This window comes from Verticillium dahliae, genomic scaffold, assembly GCF_000150675.1.
Source record: "Verticillium dahliae VdLs.17 supercont1.23 genomic scaffold, whole genome shotgun sequence".
Taxonomy (NCBI): Eukaryota; Fungi; Ascomycota; class Sordariomycetes; order Glomerellales; family Plectosphaerellaceae; genus Verticillium; species Verticillium dahliae.
The window spans coordinates 395974-415427 of record NW_009276931.1 but is presented as its reverse complement, the minus strand read 5'-3'; the positions used below and the strand labels follow the sequence as shown (position 1 = coordinate 415427).

At 53.6% G+C, this 19454-nt stretch overlaps 9 protein-coding genes across 9 annotated transcripts; 5 read left to right on the top strand and 4 right to left on the bottom strand.

Moving 5' to 3' along the window:
• Positions 1 to 1520: 1520 nt before the first annotated feature.
• VDAG_09185 (caffeine resistance protein) lies at positions 1521 to 2799 on the top strand (the record flags this gene model as incomplete). The annotated part of the gene is made up of 4 exons (XM_009655487.1): positions 1521 to 1651; positions 1703 to 1838; positions 1889 to 2296; positions 2356 to 2799. The coding sequence occupies 4 exons, from the start codon at positions 1521 to 1523 to the stop codon at positions 2797 to 2799; spliced, it is 1119 nt and encodes a 372-aa protein (XP_009653782.1).
• A 267-nt stretch (positions 2800 to 3066) lies between these two features.
• Positions 3067 to 4121, top strand: VDAG_09184 (uncharacterized protein; the record flags this gene model as incomplete). The annotated part of the gene is made up of 3 exons (XM_009655486.1): positions 3067 to 3171; positions 3233 to 3462; positions 3515 to 4121. The coding sequence occupies 3 exons, from the start codon at positions 3067 to 3069 to the stop codon at positions 4119 to 4121; spliced, it is 942 nt and encodes a 313-aa protein (XP_009653781.1).
• Positions 4122 to 4503: 382 nt separating this feature from the next.
• Positions 4504 to 5109, bottom strand: VDAG_09183 (glyoxalase/bleomycin resistance protein/dioxygenase). Its single transcript, XM_009655485.1, has 2 exons — positions 4771 to 5109; positions 4504 to 4709 (listed from the first exon to the last, which is right to left on the bottom strand). The coding sequence occupies exons 1-2, from the start codon at positions 5079 to 5081 to the stop codon at positions 4586 to 4588; spliced, it is 435 nt and encodes a 144-aa protein (XP_009653780.1). The 5' UTR covers positions 5082 to 5109; the 3' UTR covers positions 4504 to 4585.
• Positions 5110 to 5556: 447 nt separating this feature from the next.
• Positions 5557 to 6830, top strand: VDAG_09182 (uncharacterized protein; the record flags this gene model as incomplete). Its single annotated transcript, XM_009655484.1, has 2 exons — positions 5557 to 5583; positions 5715 to 6830. The coding sequence occupies 2 exons, from the start codon at positions 5557 to 5559 to the stop codon at positions 6828 to 6830; spliced, it is 1143 nt and encodes a 380-aa protein (XP_009653779.1).
• Positions 6831 to 7057: 227 nt separating this feature from the next.
• On the top strand, positions 7058 to 8490 carry VDAG_09181 (uncharacterized protein). The gene is made up of 6 exons (XM_009655483.1): positions 7058 to 7190; positions 7256 to 7326; positions 7400 to 7614; positions 7679 to 7775; positions 7833 to 8124; positions 8184 to 8490. The coding sequence occupies exons 1-6, from the start codon at positions 7157 to 7159 to the stop codon at positions 8432 to 8434; spliced, it is 960 nt and encodes a 319-aa protein (XP_009653778.1). The 5' UTR covers positions 7058 to 7156; the 3' UTR covers positions 8435 to 8490.
• Positions 8491 to 8711: 221 nt separating this feature from the next.
• On the bottom strand, positions 8712 to 10810 carry VDAG_09180 (uncharacterized protein; the record flags this gene model as incomplete). The annotated part of the gene is made up of 2 exons (XM_009655482.1): positions 8712 to 9161; positions 9227 to 10810. The coding sequence occupies 2 exons, from the start codon at positions 10808 to 10810 to the stop codon at positions 8712 to 8714; spliced, it is 2034 nt and encodes a 677-aa protein (XP_009653777.1).
• A 1567-nt stretch (positions 10811 to 12377) lies between these two features.
• VDAG_09179 (uncharacterized protein) lies at positions 12378 to 13066 on the top strand. The gene has a single exon (XM_009655481.1). It carries the CDS (start codon positions 12607 to 12609, stop codon positions 13015 to 13017), a length of 411 nt encoding a protein of 136 aa, XP_009653776.1. The 5' UTR covers positions 12378 to 12606; the 3' UTR covers positions 13018 to 13066.
• An 831-nt stretch (positions 13067 to 13897) lies between these two features.
• VDAG_09178 (excitatory amino acid transporter) lies at positions 13898 to 15636 on the bottom strand (the record flags this gene model as incomplete). Its single annotated transcript, XM_009655480.1, has 2 exons — positions 13898 to 15264; positions 15324 to 15636. The coding sequence occupies 2 exons, from the start codon at positions 15634 to 15636 to the stop codon at positions 14126 to 14128; spliced, it is 1452 nt and encodes a 483-aa protein (XP_009653775.1). The 3' UTR covers positions 13898 to 14125.
• A 2111-nt stretch (positions 15637 to 17747) lies between these two features.
• Positions 17748 to 19386, bottom strand: VDAG_09177 (pH-response transcription factor pacC/RIM101; the record flags this gene model as incomplete). The annotated part of the gene is made up of 4 exons (XM_009655479.1): positions 17748 to 18620; positions 18665 to 19050; positions 19135 to 19255; positions 19309 to 19386. 4 exons carry the CDS (start codon positions 19384 to 19386, stop codon positions 17748 to 17750), a joined length of 1458 nt encoding a protein of 485 aa, XP_009653774.1.
• Between the last annotated feature and the right edge of the window lie 68 nt (positions 19387 to 19454).

The window sequence follows — 19454 nt, the reverse complement described above, 5'->3', positions numbered from 1 at the left end:
GCAGCCAGCAGATACTAAACACCAATATGATCAGGGAGCACCGGCAATGAAGCACGAGCGGGAAGGGAGATTAAAGGACCTTAATCACGGACCAAGACACAGTGAGCACCAAAATTGGAATAAGGCTTCAACGAATGCACCAGAGGCGATTAGACGTGAACAAGGGGAGATGAAAGACGGAGGCTGAGCAGACATCTGACCGTTTGTTCCAAAACGGATGATGAACTGTAGCTCAGGGCCGAGTTGAAGGACCTGGCCCATATAGGCAAGCGGTGGAGAAAAGTCAAGTTCAGGGACCTGAATTTGGACGGAAGGCCAGAAATCAATTGAGTAGGCGGTGAGATTGAAGCCCGTTTCGGGAAAGCAACCGTTCGGCTGACTCAGTATGAGTACCTTCCATGCCACGGAAACCCTTCCCAGAATGGCAGTGCCTGCCTGCCAAAACAGGCGGCAATCCCACAAGGAATCACATACAAGTAGAAAATCGGGTAATTATTATATCCTCGTCCTAGATAGCTACGAAAGTTACTACTCTATCGAATTCGAGCTCTACTATAAGGAAAATAATATTATTACGCTCTATATACCCCCTTATTCGTCGTACTTACTCTAGCCTCTCGATATTAACTATTTCGGACTATTAAAGAAAGCGTATAGTTAATAAATCGAGATTAAAATAAAAGCTAATATAAGCTATATTATAAAGGAGGACTTCCTATTAGCGTTTTCCGCTATATTCCGAGATATAATAATAGAAAAAAATATCCTAAGCGGTTTTCGGGGGGCTAGGCTTATATTATATAGCCCGGAAGTAGTTCTTTCGAAGCTAGATATAAAATTAAAGACGCTAACGCCTCTAGGGTCGCTTTATAGGCTACCTAAACTCTAGACTTCCTAAACGCCTATAACCGCTATATAAATAGATTTATAGTCCGACTTTATTAAAGGTCGGATTAACTATTATAAGGGAAGTTCATTAACGTTAATTCTTAAAGCTATTAACTTTCTAGTAAAAGGTACGTAGGGTATAATATACTAAAACGCCCTTTTAAAGTTAGAGGTCGCGATCCTTCGAGAGGAGAATACGACCCTTAGCTAGCGTCGGAGGGCTAAAAAAATATAATTACGGAAAGGAGGGAGTCTTACTCTAGGCGACGGATAGGACTAGATTGCCTAGAGGGAGGTAGATAGTTAGATAAGGGAGGAAATGCGATAAAATCCGGCTCCGTCGATAATGCCTACGCCGAAGAAACGAAGCTATAGCGTCTACGGGAAGACTAGTTATAACGCGAGAACTTATCAGCTAGTTACTCTTGGGTCTGAATTAGAGGATAGCGACTAGTTTTAATTAACTTTTTTTAAAATGAGTGCGAAGGTGGAAGTTGAGCTCTGTAGAATTGGTGAAAGTGGCCCACTCGCTATGCTGGCCCACTCGCTATGCATCTACGTTAACGGATTCGTCGGTGCCGCTGTTGGGTATCTCGTTGTATTTGGTCGGGTTGGCGCTGGGGGCGCTGTTTATGGCGCCGCTGAGCGAAACGTTTGGGAGAAGGCCGATGTATGTTGGGGGGTTGACTGCGTTTCTGGGGCTGATTCCGGTGGCGGCGCTGGCGACTGATATCACGACGATTCTGATCGCGAGGTTTCTGGGGTGAGTTCCCTCCATTTCTTCTTGTGGCGAGTCTGGCTGACCAGATACTAGTGCGGTGGCTGGCAGCGTGATGCTGTCCAACACGGGCGGCTCAATTGCTGATATCACGGCACCGAAATACTTGCCCCTGGCGCTGTCGGTCATCTCTTTTGGGCCGCTCAACGGGCCTGTGTTAGGGCCGATGCTGGTGAGTGAGACATACCTCCTCTGTGGATGTTGTCTAACCGGCGGCGACAGGGCGGCTTCGTGGTCGAGGCCTGGGGATGGCGATGGCTTAACTGGCTCTCCCTCATCTCGACAGCCGTAGGCGCCATCTTCATCATGACGGTCCCCGAGACATACCGACCAGCCCTCCTTCGCAAACTGGCAGTAACACGACGCATGTCCCGAGACGACACCCGATACTGGTCCGATTTCGACACCAAAGTCGGCCTCCTACGGAGGGTGCGAACGGCCATCTCGCGCCCATTCGTCCTCTCCTTCACCGAGCCCGTCCTCTTCCTGTGGAACGTGTACATCTCGGTCATCTACGCCGTGGTGCAGCTGGCCTACGTCGCGTTCCCAATCATCTACCAAGACGGGCGTGGGTTCTCTGTAGCCATCTCCGGGCTCGCGTACGTCGGTGTCTTTGTCGGCATCAGTCTGGTTCTCGTCACCGAACCGCTACTGCGCCACTTGTCAACTTGCACCCACGTAACCCGAAGACAGGGCGGCCCGAACCCGAAGCGACGGTACTCATCATCTGCATCGGCGCGGTGATGGAGCCTCTGGCGCAGTTCATGTTTGCGTACACGGCGCTGCCGGTGGATATTCCGGTGTATTGGAGCGTCGCTTCGGGGATTCCATTCGGGTACGGCTTTGGTTTGGTGTTCATTTACGGCACCAGTTACATCGCCAGCGTGTTCGGGTTGTATGCGACTTCGGCGTCGGCGGGAAACTTGGTATTCCGGTCCATCTTTGGAGCGGTGCTGGTGTTGGTGGGCAAGTCCATGTATGCGGCGCTGACGCCGCGAGGGGCGGGCATTACGCTGGGGGTGATTGAGGCGGCGTTGCTGCCGATTCCACTGGCCTTCTACAAGTGGGGAGGGGGCATGAGACGTCGGAGCACCTTGATCCGCACTTTGGAGGAGTCGGCTCGCACAGGGTGAGTAGCTTGAACGGTGTAGGCTGTGTTGGTAATCCGTTCCAGTCAGTCGAGTCATGAGCCGCCGGAGTATTACAAAGACTGGCATGTGATGATGTATAATCAATAGGGCATCCGGAGAATTAAGATCCAATGGTGATGATCATCATCAACATGAATAGCTGTTGCTCTTGTGTCTACATGAGCCCATGAAAGAACGTGACCGAGATGTAGCTGAAGCATTGAACCACACACACCTCCAAATTCTGTCTCTTGATACTTATTCATCATCATGCCTGTCGTTGCTGTTGCTGGAGGAACTGGCAAGCTGGGTCGTGCCATCGTTGATGCCCTCAATGCAACCAAGCAGTCCACCGTTCTGGTCCTGGCTCGAGAGGTAACTTTTCAGCTTCAGCAAGCCATTCTTGACAAGCCGGCTGACTCTATGTCCACGCCAGTCTTCTGAGCTCAAGGAGAAGGAGATTGGCTCGAAGATAGTAGCTGTTGACTACGGGAACGTTGCCAACATCACAGAAGCCCTGAACATACACAAGGTGGATGTCCTTATCTCTACCGTCTTCTCGGTCCAAACCAACGATGCCGAGTTGGCTTTGATCGAGGCTGCGGATCGGGCTTCCGGCAAGATTCGATTCATCACCAGCTCCTGGGGCATCCCATACACCAAGAGGTGAGTACCGGCCAATGAAATGTGTCTGCAGTGGTATTAAGGAAGAACCTAGCATGGGCACCCGTTTCGGTCCCGCGGCTCACAAGGCCGAGGCGGTGGCGGCGCTCGAGAAGACTTCACTGGTGTTCTCAAGCGTCCACCCCGGCTATTTCCTTGATTACTTCTGTATGCCCAAGGTGAAGTCTTACATGGATCCCGTCACTACTTTCATCGACATTCAAAACAACATCGCCGCCATCCCTGGCTCCGGAGACACGCCCGTGGTCTTCACGCACACCTGGGACGTCGCAAAGTTTGTCGCTGAATACGTCAATCAGCCTGCTTCTGAGTGGGAGAAGGATGTCTTCATCATCGGTGATAAGATCACCATGAACGAGTTCGTCGCTATTGCCGAGGAGGCCAAGGGAGTCAAGTTTGAAATCTTCCACGATTCACTCGACAAACTCAACAAGGGCGAAGTCACAGAGTTGCCATCGCACCCCGCTATGTATCCCTACTTCCCCAAGACGATGTTGCAGAGCCTGTTCGCTGCATTTGGTGTGTTCTTCGACAATGGGGATTTCGACTTCAACCCATCCAAGTCTTTGCATGATGTTTTCCCCCACACCAAGGCCAGGACCGTCAAGGAGGTTGTCAACGCAGCGTGGAAGACTGAGTAGGAGCTTGTATAAGGAGCGGTTCTGCGTATTGAACCCAGACCTCCACGAATGAGATACATAGGCCTGGAAATAGAGCCAACCAGCTTACTTTGATTGCTTTCATATGGGCACGTTCATTGAATGGATCCAAGTTCTATGAAATGTACCATATGACAGCCGGACGTTGGAGAATTACTGGTGTGATCCATGAAAGTTATTGGATATGAAAGACCACGCATCGACATTGATACGAATAACCATCAGTTGCTTGCGGAATACTGGTGCCTTTTGGAGTCTCCGCACCCATGACAGTGACATAATCGGCCAAGCATAGCTGTTAACAAGCAATGAGCATAGCTTCATGTCCTCCCTAGGATATGTGTTTAACTTCACAAACATGGCTGCGCTTAACGTTATATATGAGTAAGTTTGATAAATCTGGAAGCCACATCCCGAATGTCTAAGCTAAACCTTGTGAACATGGACTATACTCTTGGAAGATGTACAACCTCAATGTTGTTACCCAAAGGATCAATCACAAATGCTGCGTAGTAGGTTTTGCCATATGGCCGCAACCCAGGCTTCCCGTTGTCCCTAGCACCCGATTTTCTTGGGTTGCTCTCGTCAGCTCAAAGAGTCTCTGAGGTCGAGCGGGGAGGAAAATGCTTACATGGCATTCTCATAGAAATGATCAACCTGCTGTTGGCTTGCAGCATCGAATGCCAGATGGACTGGCGACACTGTCGACTCGTTGTCGCCGTCGAAAGTCCGGATTGCGTCGATGCTGGCCTTGGTTTCTCCAAGGCCGAGCCAAAAGTCGGGTCCGGCACCAGCTTGAAAACCACACAATGGCCGGGAATTCGGTGTATCGAGTTTCTCCATGTATAGAGAATATCCGAGCGGTTTCAGGACCGACGTGTAGAAGTCGCGCATCCGGGTGTAATGCCTCCCAACTGGAATCGAAACATGATTGAGCGGCATGGTCGGATTGTATTGTGTTTGATGCGATGAGCCACTGAATGGTGTCATGGGGCACAGCACTTGTGGCAGAGAGGGAGCTTTTGAACTCGACATGATTTTCGCCGACGGTGTCGGAGTAATGGACGTTGGCGAATCGACCTGGCCGACGAGGACCGTGTGAAAGAGTCATGTAAAATGGTACAGCGGGGGTAGGGCTTGTTTGGCCCTTGGCCAGTTAGATACGACGGACCGAAAGTAGCAAAGTCTGGAAAGTCCGGCACTGACACCGGTCTAGCTGTGGTCAGGGAGACGAACCCCAACTGGCTAGGCAGCCCCTGGTGTTACTGATATGACTGATAGTCTGATTTACTAATGCCACTAATGTTACTGATATTACTGATGGTATAAATGGGTCAGCCCCAGCCCCCCTTCTTCCATCATGCCGCAACTCTGACTGCCGAGCAATGGCTGGATGCTATCCTCTATCTCTCGGACAATGGACAGTGCTCAGGACGAACTCAAGGTATGGCCCGCTTAGTAAAGTGGTCGCTGGCACGGCCGGTGATATGGACATGGAGACTGGGATCCGCTGACAGCTTGAAGCGCCGACGGGAGCGCGGGCGACTTGCCCAGAGTGCCTTTCGACGACGACAGATTCAAGCTTACGAGGACGTGAGGAGCGAGAACCAGGCGCTCAAAAATGCAATTGCCGACATTCTTGCATACAGCCACGCTGCCACGGACCCGGTGCTTCAGTCGAAAATCCATGATGCAGTTTGTGTCGCGGGTTCAGGGACAGAGTCGTCAGCGATACTTGGGGGCACATCTCCTGGACCGCTGCAGGGTTCGCCCAGCTCACTACCCCCGGCCTCAACACAGGCTATAGCATGGCAGCTTGAGCACGCCCAACACCGGAGTCCATCAGCCAACGCCCCATTATCAAGTCAGGGCTTTTCGAGTGCGCAAACTTTCAGCAGTCCTCCTGTCATCGACCTGTGGAAATCTCAACACCCACCTATTCAGCTCGGCGGACCACCCGGGGCTCATTTGCTCCTTCACCCGGACCCCTTCCGGTGCTTGACTGCCACAAATGGACTCGAGCTTATCATGCAGTACATGGGGGCGGCGGCTTTTACCTTCTCCGGCTGTATCTTCTGGCATATAATCGGCAAGCAGGAGGCTCTCCTCCGAGCGCAATCCAAGTTGGTGGCATATCGACAACAATCTGAGCGACAGCGGCACAACTCCTTTACCAACTCTGACTTACGGACTTCTGAAGGGCCGACCATGGTGCTTTCCGGGCTCATATCCGAGTCTGGTAGCTCGAGACAGTGGATTCCACTCATCGGGGAACGGCTCAACCATTACCGACGGAAGGGCCATGAACACGCCGCCGTTCAGGCCAGTGGATTTTACGCAGCAGGACCTGTGCATCTTGACGTGCGTAGCCCTTCTGGCGTGGTGGATCTTCGCTGGCTGACGCCCTTGGGGATCGAGCAACGGCTCCGCGCTGCTGTCGGGAACGCACTGTTCGCAACCATGGCGGCACCCGTGATTGAGCGCTTCGAAAAGGATCATGGCTACTATGTCAAAAGTGATGAAAGGCATGGTGAGCAGGTATATTTGATTGATAAGCTCCTGGATCTTCTGGCGGATTGTTATGTCTGCTGCCCAGGGATGGGTCCCATCTGGGACTCGCATGTTGTTGACGGATTATTTGCTTCGTGGTTCGGCTTGGTGACTGGCGATGGAAGCGGATTCGCCTGTTGACTCTACCATGTACCTAGATAATAACCATGGAATGTTTGTTCCTCGTCTTTCCGCTCCTGCTGCCTGCCGCCAACGCGGTGCGGCGGTCTGCTATCATCAGTGCTGATTTATAAGGTGCACTGTATTTCTATATTTGATAGCGTGATGTTACTGATTAGCCTATGAGAGCTGAGTCGTGGCCTGATTGATAAATAGTAGCGGTGACCCTATTAAGAAGACCACTGACCGGCGACCTCAAACACAGCCATCTCACCATCATCGCCACCAGAAGCAGTCTCCAACTATTCACACACGATTCTCATCCTTTCATAGTAACTCCAGCCGCCATGGTCCAGATCGCAGTAGTGGGTGGCAACTCCGGTAAGATGCCATTATTGAGGCTCTCTCATTCCACTCCGACACCTGCTGATACACCAAACAATCAGGCCTTGCCCTTGAAGTCATTGAAGAGCTTGTGCGGGACAAGAAGCACGACGTTCTCGCAATCTGTCGCAAGGTAGTGTATATGTAGCCAGCCCGGGTACTTGAGTACCCGTGGCACTGGAGCACTAGAGCTGACTGATGGGCAGGATCCGAGCCAGTTTATCCAGAGAGACACCTTGACATGGGTGCAGGTCCCTGACTTTCAGGATCGGTCTCGTATGGTGTCACTCTTCCAAGATATCGATGTCGTCCTCAACTTCATCGCGGATCCAACGGATTCGGATGGGGCTCTGGGCAAGACCCTGGCCGATGCGGCCGTTGAAGCTGGCGTCAAACGCTACGCGCCGAGCGAATGGGCAACGTGCGTATTATTCCACCGAAACCAGACTTCTCTCAAAGGATTCTCCATACTGACGGAACCGCAGTGGACAGGGAGTTCAGGGGGTCATTGATCGTTTGCCCTGGTATCAGGGCAAAACCGAGGTCTACAAACATCTCCAGGCGATGAACAAGGACAAAAAGGTACGCTGTTTCGCATGCACCCGATCAGAGCTTCTTACAATGTTAACATCGTTCAAGGTGCTCGAGTACTGCCTCTTTCAGCCCGGCTACATTCTCGAGTACATCACTCATCCAGTACCGACTACGCGACACATGCCCACCATGTGGATACCTTTCCAGCTGAGCAAGTCCCGCATCGTCGCCGTTAAAGGCTCTGAGGATGCGCCTTTTGTCTTGACATCGGTCAAAGATATTGCACGACTTGTGCGGTTGGCAATCGAGGATCAGAGGCCTTGGCCCGAAATCGGAGGCTTCACTGGGAATCGATACACTACGAGGCAGCTGCAGGAGGTTGCCACCAAAGTATTAGGTATGTTGATTGACACATGTCATCAAAACTTGGACCAGGGCTAATCGTTTGTTCAACAGGCAGGGAAATCAGCTTGGAGCTGGTTCGGGAGACAGACCTTGCGTCCGGGGAGCTGAAGGTTGAGATGCCGGAGGTGGTCCATGCAAGCATTCCGGAAGCTCATCGACAGGCGTTCCACACCAAGCTCTGGATTGGACTGCTCAGTGGGATTGCGTATGGCGCTATCAACGTGACGGACGAGTGGAACCAGCGCCTGCCGGACTTTGTCCCCATGAAGCTTGAGGATCACATCCAAGTCCTGTTGAAGTAGGATACTTAGGTAGTCTTTTCGAGTAGTCCTTCCTTATTCTACCAGATCTACATCCGACATGTCTTCAGCAGCGAAAAGTGTGGGTGGGCGTCTGTTACATTACTACTAATCAGGGAGGCCGAGGAATCACGCCCGCAACCATCAATCGTGCACCCAGCTCCCAGGCCAGCTCCAGGGCTCGACCGCTCCCCCAACGCCGCCCCAAAGCCCACACTCCTCAGCGTTCTGCACCCGGCAGGGTTACACCATATGCAAATACGGCTGAACACACGAGACCCTAGAATAGGTCACCACCACCAGGCTTCCCCTTGCATGGCCTCGACCCGACTCGACGCGCCCGGCCATGTAGCCCCATGTCGACCGTTCCCGTGACCGCAAGCATCAAGAGGAAAAAGCTGCAGATCATGTTAGCCGACTGATCGAAGATTTCCATGGGCGCGATCAGGTGGTTTCCCTCCTCTCGCTTCTCAACGCGAACGATGAAGTTGTACCAGCCAGGGAAGATAAGCCCAATAATGATGATGGGGTAGACGAGGTGCATCATGCTGAAACCATAAACCCAGATAGGGTCGGCCATGGAGGCGGGGAAGCTGGCGTAGGCAAAGGACAAAACAATAGCGAGGATGGGACCCGAAATATACTTGAGACAAGGGGCCCAAACGACGGGGATGTTCCAGTTCTTCCCGACTCCGATGACAACATTCAGGTCGCGGGTGAGTTGGTAACCCTGCCCAAGAGTGGTCAGCAATTTGTTTCAACATGAATGAGTGTACCGGTGAGTCGTGTTCTTACCGAGTAAAGAGCGCACCACCAGATACGGTTCAGGAAGGTGTTCGTGCCCCAGAAGCCAGGAGCTGGGACCCGAGGTGTCTTGGATAGGAATGCGCTGGCAACAACGGTGATGATGAAAATGCCGAAGCCAATGCCAGCGCCAGCCCCTGGTGAGGTGGCGTAGGCAAGGCCAATTCCCAGTGCCTGGGACGTAATAAAGCCCATATTGAAGACCAAGAAACCGATCCAGCCAACCTGGCTGATGGGATCTCTATACCGATATAGAGTTGTGGCAGCGAATGCCTCGCACCAGACAACGAAAAACAGTGCGACATTGTTGACGTAGGTATCGACGGCATCGAGAGCCTGCAGGCCGAACTCGGTACAGTATATGAGGGAAATCAGAGCAGAAGTAATGGCAACAACAGTAGAGATCGCCCAACGGGGAAAGCGCCCCCCCCACGTAGTGTCGAGAACAAGGGTCGTCATGGTCTCGAGGAGGGAGAAGGCCGAGGTGAGACCAAGCAGGAAGAGAGTAAAGAAGAAGAGGACGGAGAAGAAGTTCGAGGCGGGCATCTGGGCGAGCGCCTCGGGATAGGTGTAGAAGCCAGCGACGAAGGTGCTTAGCCTTCCGCTCTCCTCAGGATGCATGCCCAAGAAGCCGACGACGCCGAAGACTGCGAAGGCGCCGATGATTTCGACGGCAGAGTTGCTCAGGGCGATGATGAGGGCGTCTTGCACGGCATTGGAGTGCTGCGAGCAGTACGAGGCCCAAGATGTGAAGTAACCGAAGCCAACACCAATGGAGAAGAAGATCTGGCCAAAGGCATCTTGCCAGATGCCGGGGGCGGCGAGTGCCTCCGAGCGCCACGTGCCGAAGTACAGCTTGATGCCATCGCCGGCATTCGGGAGCGAGGCGGAGCGACCGACCAGCACAATGATTAGAACCAAAGGAAGAGCCATGGTGATGTAGATAACACGGCCCGTCAGACCGACGCCCCTGAACAGGCAGAGCCAGGTCACGAACCAGGTGAAGATGGCCCAGCCTGCAGTTTCGCCGACGAGAGCGGTGCCGGGCCAGGTCATGTACTCGGCAACGGAACCGTCAGGGTTGTACGACCCGCCTTCTGGGCCGACGAAATGCACGACCTCATTGGCGAAATATTCCGAAGTGTCTTTGCCACTCCAGGGTAGAGGGTTTTGGAAAGAAAGTCTGAAGTACTTCATGACCCAGGCAAGGAGGGGCACGTAGTAGGTGACAACTGCGTATCCGTTGAAGACTACAGCCAAGCCGACGCCACGGGTGCGTTTGTGGATGTGGGACCAAGCGACGACGCATCCTGAGCGATAGACGGTACCAATGGCGATCTCCAGGACGAGGACAGGCAAGGCGATGAAGACGAGAGCGATGAAGTAAGGAATGAAGAACTGAGCGCCGTAGTTGTTGTACACGATGGATGGGAAGCGGAGGAGGTTACCGAGACCGACAGCGCCGCCCATGGCGCAAAGAATGAAGGTCAGGCGCGACCCGAAGACATCGCGACCATCATCACCCTTTTTCGCTTGGGGGGCGAGAAAGTCGAAGACTTTCCGAACGGCACCCATGACTGTGGAGAAAAGTTGGGGATTGGACCTGAATCGCAAGTGTGAGTCGAAGAAGCGGCTGGTCGTGGGATCGTAGGACTGGAAGGCAGTGTCAGTCAGGAGCAGGGCGGCCCGTGTGAGGGCTCGTATATAAGCGCAGAGGCGGGACGGTATGAGACTTGCCCTTGTCGGCCTTCCCGATGGTATGGTGTGCCGACAACAGAAGGTTACATCAGGTAGGGACGTTATCCACTGGAGACGTGCCGAGTGATAGTCAGCTTGTCGAGCAATGCTGGGCTTCTCATCCCTTTAACGCAGGAATTTGGCCTCAGTACTTCAAGGCCATACCGCCTTCCTAATCCGGTTAGGTTCATAATCTCCCCAGGTACGTTGCCTCCCCGCGCAGATACCAAAACCCTCCTAATTACCTACACTTACGTCACCGAATTCAAGAGCCTCCACCACCACCACCAATATCACGATATCAACCGTTTTTTGACCTCTCAATGGAGTCAAGTATCGCTGAGCTCGGCGATACAGGTACAAGGCGCCCAGAGGCCTCACCAGTACCTCCATCAGATGCTGAATTCAGACCCCTCTTCGTTCCTCGCTTTTGGCGTGACTTCCCGAAGGCTCTGCCGCCTACCCCTCTAGAGCTCTTCGAGGCGTTCGTGCCCCCTACCCTAGTATCGCAGTGGGTGAAGTACGTCAATAGCGATACGCCTGCAGGCTATTCACAACGCCAAAGAGATTGGGACCCTACAACAGTACCAGAACTATACCTATTCTTAGGTATTCTTCTCTTTATGCGAGTGACAGTTGAGCCACGGATTCGCGACTATTGGGCAACAGCAGAACACTCCTCAATCCACCCCTTTACGCAGTGGGTATCCCTTGAGCGCTTTGAGGACCTGTTTCGTCGCTTCCGTATCTGGGACCCAGATACGCTCGATAAGACCTCTGATAGAGCTGTTTTCTCGCGCCTCGAGGCCTGGTCAACGCATATACAGATAACGTCTCTTGCCTATTGGTATCCCTCTTGGACTGTTACTATCGACGAGGGAATGGTGCGATATACAGGCAGATCCCGCGATATTACGACAATACCCTCAAAACCAACGCCTACAGGATACAAGATCTGGGGCCTCGCCGACGAAGGCTTCCTTCTGGCGTTTTGCTACCACCAGCGCGGCAAAGGACCCATCCTACTCTATCCCCCCTTGAGTGGATTGAATAAGACCCAGCAAGTTGTTCCGGACCTCCTGCGGCGCCTACCTCGCAACCAACAGCGCCCCCGATATCACGTTATTCTCGATAACCTCTTCACAAGCCCTGCTCTCCTACAACAACTACGTTCTGAGGGATTTGCTGCAACAGGTACCTGCCGATCGAACGCAGGCGTTGCTCAATACCTCCTACGCGAACGTACTGCTGATAGGGGCGATAAAGTCCCCTGGGGTACGCTCTTGATCGCTACAATAGCTGACGGTCAGGTACAGCAGTTTCTATGGAAGGATCTCGCATTTACGCTATTCCAGAGTACCCTTTATAGTGGTCGAGAGCGCGAAACGCCTATGCGACGACGCTTACCAAAGAAGTCTGCTACCTGCGCAAAGACTGCAAGAGAACCCTTCCGACTCATCCCAGGATCATCAACCGGCAGGAATAACGACGATTTTGAATACGAAAAAGAGCTTCCACACCCCCAATTTGCTGCCCAATACAATACGCAGAAGGGAGGCGTTGATACGCACGATCAACTGCGTTCAAACTGCGAGTGGGAACGCCGCGCGCGCCGGGGAGGGTGGCAGGCGCTGATGTATAGCTTCCTGCTCGGCACGGTTGTTGCGAATACCTTTCTTTTGCAGAGAGAATATCCAGGCCGTATTCTCTACCCAAGAGCCTCTTCTGAAAGCCAGTGGATTCGTCAGCTTTGTGCCTCGATCTTCGATAGGCATAAGGATACCGGGAATAGTCGCAAAACTCGAGGGCGTCCACGCCACGAGCCTGAAGCAACAACGGTACCTCTCGAGGAGCATAAACGCGTAGGCAAATGCCCTCAACGACGCTGTTACGCCTGTACCGGCCGCTCGATCAGCTCACCAAAAAGACGCGCCTTAGGAGCGATTTCAGGCAATTCACGGGCCCCAAAAACACGTTTTGCGTGCGAGACATGCGATGTGCCTCTGTGCAATACCCAACATTGCTGGGACCGGTACCACAGCTAATTTTGTATGTACTGTGGGGCTGCGGCGATGAATTCAATTGGTCGCTGCATTTTTCTGCCGTCGGATTGTCTTGGCTCCGAAGTACTGAGGCCAAATTCCTGCGTTAAAGGGATGGCACGAGCGTCTGTGTTCACAATTTGTGGCGTCTGACGGGTCATGCGGGGGTGGCGACTTGCGTATATCATGAGATGCATTCCTGCCCTGCCTGCCTAATTGGTATCTTGGCATGTCTTGGTATTCGCTGCTCATCACCTTCCTTCGAAGCTTCTTGAGAAGCTGCACCCAATCATCTTGTTGGTACTTCACGGCTGTAGCACCATAAAGTGCCAAGCAGCTTAAGGGGCTCAGGAGGGCTGGCTTGGCAGAGCGCACTAACCAGGTCTCATGCTTTGGCTGAACTTGAGCTTGCTCTCCCGACGCCTCCGCGTACTGTGCAAAAGTGGTTGAGCTAAATCTAAAAGGCTAAAGCGTACAAAGTGCCAGCATTCGTACTATGTCGATGACAGCCAGAGTCCCATATATGAAGATTGGGAATCGGCAATGGGACTACACAGCCCCTGGAAAGTAAGTAATCTCCAGACTAGATACGATTTAGATCTGCGAGGTTCTCGTTAAGGTTTCAATCCAAGTCATCTGGCCCCGTTTGACTCCATCTACAGCCCCTGATTTCAGCCCATGTGTGAAAAGCCTGTACTATGGGGCAAAATTGAGATGTTCATTCCGCGCCAAGCTACGTCAAAGTTGCAGGATGTGCTGTTCACAGGTTAGCTTGTACCACAGTGCTGCAGGAGGGCGCCGAACTGAGCGTAGTTGAGAGACCTTTGTAGCACATAAGAGGCAACGTTATCGGCGTCATTCAAAGTTGGGTGGACAACCTATCACTGTATCGCAAGTGGTCGGGATTTTGTGGTCTGGAAGTGAGGTAGGTTATCGTGCAATCAGGACCCCCCGGAGAAATATCGATCCTGTTTTCACCAGACTCTTCATAGCGGTGCCCAAACTGGGTGGCCTCGGCAGTTCTTGTCACGATGGAGGCGGCATCGCGCTGAACGGCTTATGTTTGTTCCTACAAAACGCTCCACTGTCCACCAAGGCCCAACCATGTCCGCTAAACACGGTCGACGTTGTCGTTGACTGCGCTGCTGCGCTGGGCGATGAGGTCCTCGTCCGTAAGGTCCTCAGGATCGGTAACGCCTGTCATCTTGGCTATGATACCGGCGGCAAAGATATCGCCCGAGACGTTCACCATGGTGCGGAAACGGTCGATGAACCAATCAATAGCAACGACGACAGCGAACATGTCAGTCTCGGGAATGCCGACGGACGAGGTGATCATGAGGGTGAGAACCAGAGAGGACGAGGGGATGGGCGTGGTTCCGATGGCCGAGAGGGTGGAGAGCAGGAGAATCATGATGTACTGGCCGGCGTCAAGTTTGATACCCTGTGTGGCAGCCATGAAGACACATACGACGGGAAAGTAGATGGAGGTACCGTCCATGTTGATCAGACAACCGAGGGGAACGACAAACTTGGTTACAGTGTTTGGGACGCCGCGCTCGCGCACGACACGCAGAGTGACAGGCAGGGTGGCGGCCGAAGAAGCGGTACCCCAAGCAGTAAGCCATGAGGCAGACGACTTGCCCCAGTAAGTGTAGGGGTTCTTTTGAGTGAAGCCGAAGAACAAAATGGGCAGGATGACCCAGAGATGGATCATCATGGAGCTGACGGATCCACCGATGAGGATGCCAAGGTTCGTGCCGACGCTGGAGATGTCGAGCCTGAAAAGGTTGGGAAGAATCAGGAAAAAGACACCTATGGGGGCCAGCTTGATAAGGAAGGTGATGACTGTGGTAATTATGGCCTCGATCTCAACGACGGCACGAAGGATGGCGGAGGTTGCAGGGTTCTTAATGAGGTAACCGACGACGATCGAGGTAACGAGGATGGCGAGAAGTTCGTCGTTGGCCAGAGCATAGACGATGTTTTGGGGGATGAGAGTATTGAAAAGTGTGGACACAATCTCGTGGGGCTTCTTCTCCTCGAGCTCCGAGGAGCCCTCTTCCGTGGCTGCGTTCTCCATCATGGGCTCCCAGATCTGAGAGGTCATGATGATTGAGAAGGCAATAGAGAGAATGGTCGTGAGAACATAGTAGAGGATTGTCCACCTAGCGAGAACGGCAGCACCCTTGGAGACCTCGCGCAGTCGCTGAATTGCAAGAATCATCGCGCAGACAATCATGGGAAGAACTGGATCAATCTTGTCAGCATGGAAGACGACGGTGGTGTCTAAGTGGGAGGCAACGCACCAGTGGCACGCAGGGCACGGAGCCAGAGGGTACCGGGGATGCCGAGAATGACGGGAGCAGCCGGCGGGATGTTGTCGGTGCCAATAGCGGCAGAGACACCCAGACCGATGCCGATGGCGAGGCTGGCAGCGATGATAATCTGGGTGGCCGAGCCGGGTTCGATGACTGAGTGCCACCATGGCTTCTTGACTGGCTCAACCTCGGCGGAGACAGTGTCAGAGGGCTGCGGAAGGGGCGGCTGGTCGTAGGAAGAGCTATCCTTGACCATGTGGTTGTTTGAGTCCATGATTCTCTTTTCGTCATCGACTCCCATGGTAGTCTTAACTGCAGTCGGCCTTGGGGAATATCGCTCGTGGATTAAGGGCGGCGGAAATACGTGCGGTGTTGACCTGGAACGAAGAATGACACGACCAAGTAGGCAGTGAGTAGAAGGAGAAAAATACGGCAGGAACTCAAGAGGCGATATTAGCCAAGGAGCTGTACATATGTGCGTCAAGATGCCGGCCCTCGAGAGTAGTGATCCCTCTTGCCCAGGGCCTACATGTTATGACACCCACCAAAGATAGGGCCAGGACTGGAACTGGATGGAGCTCGACAACTATGGCAAGTGGCCCCGAGAGCCAATTACAATTTTGACAACCCCAGGCGGCACGATAGGGGGGCCGGACTCCATGTCATGTCTTGAATCATCAGGTGGCGATCTCGAGGGCTTCGGTGAGCGAGAGCAGGGTGCCAAGTAACTCACGGCAGCTCGTTGGCGGATGTGGGGCGGTAAGCATGAGGTACGTATGCCGCCAAGACGCGGTATCACCACTGGTGGCGTTGGCTTTTTTCACTTTAAAGGAAGGTCAGACACGAGGCATCCGCTTAGGAGGACGGGCTAGTGACCAGTCGCAAGGTTCGCCATCCTTGCATGCTCCTGACACTCCCCACTCCATGTTGCCCTATCGTTCAGGTGTGCGACTTGCAAAGGCCTCCCAGCCGTTCATACCGTGCGGCCAGCCGTGGTTGATCCTCGGATAGAGCAAGTCTTCATGTGCGAGGTGGCAGGGTCTTGGGTCGTGTCTTGGGTCGTGTCTTGAGCGGGAAGTGAATGGGACGTGAAGAAGGCTTATCGAAGAGAAGGAGCGACTGACAGGTGGAACAACAACCCTGCCTCGAACGTTGAAAGCTCGTATTCTGGCACGAGCTTAGCAATGAACAGAGACAGGAAGACGGTACAATAGCGTGACTTACGCCGCGTGTGCAACGTAGTTGTTCCGTGGACCTGTCTGGATTGCGCTGAATACTCTGGTGTCATGATTCCATCGCGGGTGCATAGCCCGGAGGGATCAAACACTTAGTACACAGACTACGATTAGAGCCATTTGTCAAGACCTATTTCCCAAGTGCAATTGCCTCTGCCCCAGATTCGGGGAGGAGCAGGAGCGTTGGGCTCCTTAAGAGATGAAGGCAAAGAGTGGCGAGGAAGCAGGCTGGCCTATGGGCTCGCAGAGTACAGGTTGTTGGATCCCCTCTTGCCAAGCGGCCAAGCACCAGCTCCTACTTCCGTGCCTGCAGCCGAGGGTTAGTCAAGAGAGCTGCGTTTATTCAATGGAGGGCCCATAGACGGCGATGGCTGTTCTGCGCCGCAATAGGGCCGAACAAGAGCTACCTTAATCTCCGCCTCTGGAGGCGTCTCGGTGACGGGGAAATGGACCTGGCTGTATGCTCATAATATGTCAGCGCATTGGTCGAGTATTGGTAAGATCACATGCGGTCCTGCAATGGGGCGATCCCGGATTCTCGCACTTCCCAGACTGCAGCACGGCGCGTGCAAGCTGTGTCCCGCTTCCTGTCAGGTGCAGCCTAGTTACATTACTGTACTAACATTGGTTAGATGAACGGACCTCAACCTGAAGGTCCCAAACACGGTCAACGATTGTCTGCTTGACTAAGGAGGTTGAAATTCTAGAATCGGGGGAACTGCAACGTCGGGAGGTAAATCCCTTCGATCGCCGGCCCAACGTCACATGACTCACGCTGTAGGTCTTCGCAGAACTCCGAACGCATAACTCGGTATAATTTTGATAGATTCGATGGTAACAATTAATTGGGCTTCTTTAAAAGGAGTCTCCATGACTAGTCGTGGAGAGAAACGTGGTTGAGAACGGAAGATTGGGAAGTGCGATGGAGTGTCTCACTCGCTTATGTGTTCACTGGCTTATGGCGTACATGGAGAAGAACCCATAATCACATCAGACAAGAAAGAGGAAGAAGAAAGAAGAAAACAAGAGCCAATTCATCAGTGCGGTATGCGCTCCGGCCCATCTCAGGCATGCGCCACAAAACACCACGGACACTACAGGTGTCCAGCTTACGTGACTCACCCCTATGAGCATGAATAATATACAGTCCAATCACACCATCCGGTCACCGCCAGGCTTAGTTTGAAAGTCGCAGGATGGGATACAGAAGAGCTGCAGGTGCCGGGGGAGTGGCTGAAGTCTCCGCCGAGGTGATCCTGCGCGAGTCGACGTTCATGGCATCGGGGGAATGCCGGCGCTCATCGCGCTCGTCGGTCTTCTCATCAAAGTCCTTGCGGGCGATGCGCTCGCGGATGTACTCACGCAGGGCATCGATGGTGCGCATATTCTTTACGCACTGGTCGTACCTCTCCTCGCGCTTACAAGCCCTCTCGCTCATGTCCGACTCGGACGGGGGAGAGCCGAGGGAGGCGGGGGTGCCCTTCGACATGACCTGGGTGACGGTGGAGGTATCGGAGCGATGGCGGACGGACGCAGAGCTGGCCCGCTGGAGCATGCCACCGCCGTAGTTGCGGCGCTGGTTGTTGTCGAAGTTGGTTCCTAGGGTCGGGGTGGTGGACTGGCCGGGGAAGACGGAACTGACGACGGGGAGGTTGGGGTACATGACGGACGTGGCGGTGCTGTGGGGAGACATGTCGGAGGAAGAGAGGCTCGGGGACTGTCCGGAGGCGTAGGATGTGTTGCTGGAGGGAGGGGTTATGGCCGGGGTTCCGGTGGAGGAGATGGCGGCCTGCGGGAAGGCTATATGGGTGTCGGAGTCGGCGGCGTAGTCGTCCTGGGACATGGGGGTGGTGCCGGCGCTGCCGCGGTGGCCCACGCCGGGGGAAGAGGGGTTGTGGCGGTACTCAAACATGATCTGGCCGCGGGCATGGATCCCGTGGGTGGCCGAATTGGCGTTCTCGAACACGGTGCTCTGCATCTGGTCGAGGATCTGGTCGATCTGGAAGAGGTCGTTCTTGGTGCGCGTGTTGAACATGGGTGGCAAGTAGTACTGCAAAAAAAAAAAGGATCAGGGCCGCTGGGGGCAGCGCCCACACCGATATTGGGACCGGGGTGCTGAGGGCAAGCTATGTGCTCGGTAGTGGGTATGGGGTCGCCGGTCTGTAGAGTGAGAGCCTCGTGAAGAGGCATTAGAGAACGACTGACTCTAGAGTAAGAAGAGGGGTCCACGTGGTGGTGCTTGGCGCTGGCGAAGAAGTCATCAACCATGTCGTAGACGCGTTTGCGAGTGTCGAAGCCGCCAGCCGCGGCGTGGTGGCCGAGATACTGAGGGCCACGGGTGGGTGCGTAGTACAATCCGAGGGAGTGAGACAGTGTCGGGGCACCACTGCCAGAGTCGCTAGCAAGTCTATAGTCCTGATGAGAGAAGGCGGCCGAGTTAGTTTGATTGTGGCTATTATGGTCATAGTAGCTAGAAGAAGCTGGGAGGCAAAATTAGCCTCTGTTTGGAAGAGGTCTTGAAGCGCCTGGGAGAGGGGAAAGGGGTAGCATGTTAGAAAACATACCTTTGCTGGCCTGATCCTGAGGTGAGCGGATGAGGACAGAGTCGTCGGCGTGGGTCTTGACATGCTTCTTCAAGTCCTGAGGACGCTTGAAGGACTTGCCGCAGAACTCACACTTGTGAGGCTTCAGGGGGATGTGGACGCGGATGTGCGAGGGTCATGTGGTCACGTTTTGACCACTGCGGTACAACACGAGTCCCACTGGCACGTAAGGTTCGGGTTTTTAGTGCTCTTGCGACCAATAATGTCTCTCATAGAGATGCTCCTTGTGGAGGGCACCCTAACTGGGCTCACGACAGTTGATGAAATGGCTGGAACAAACT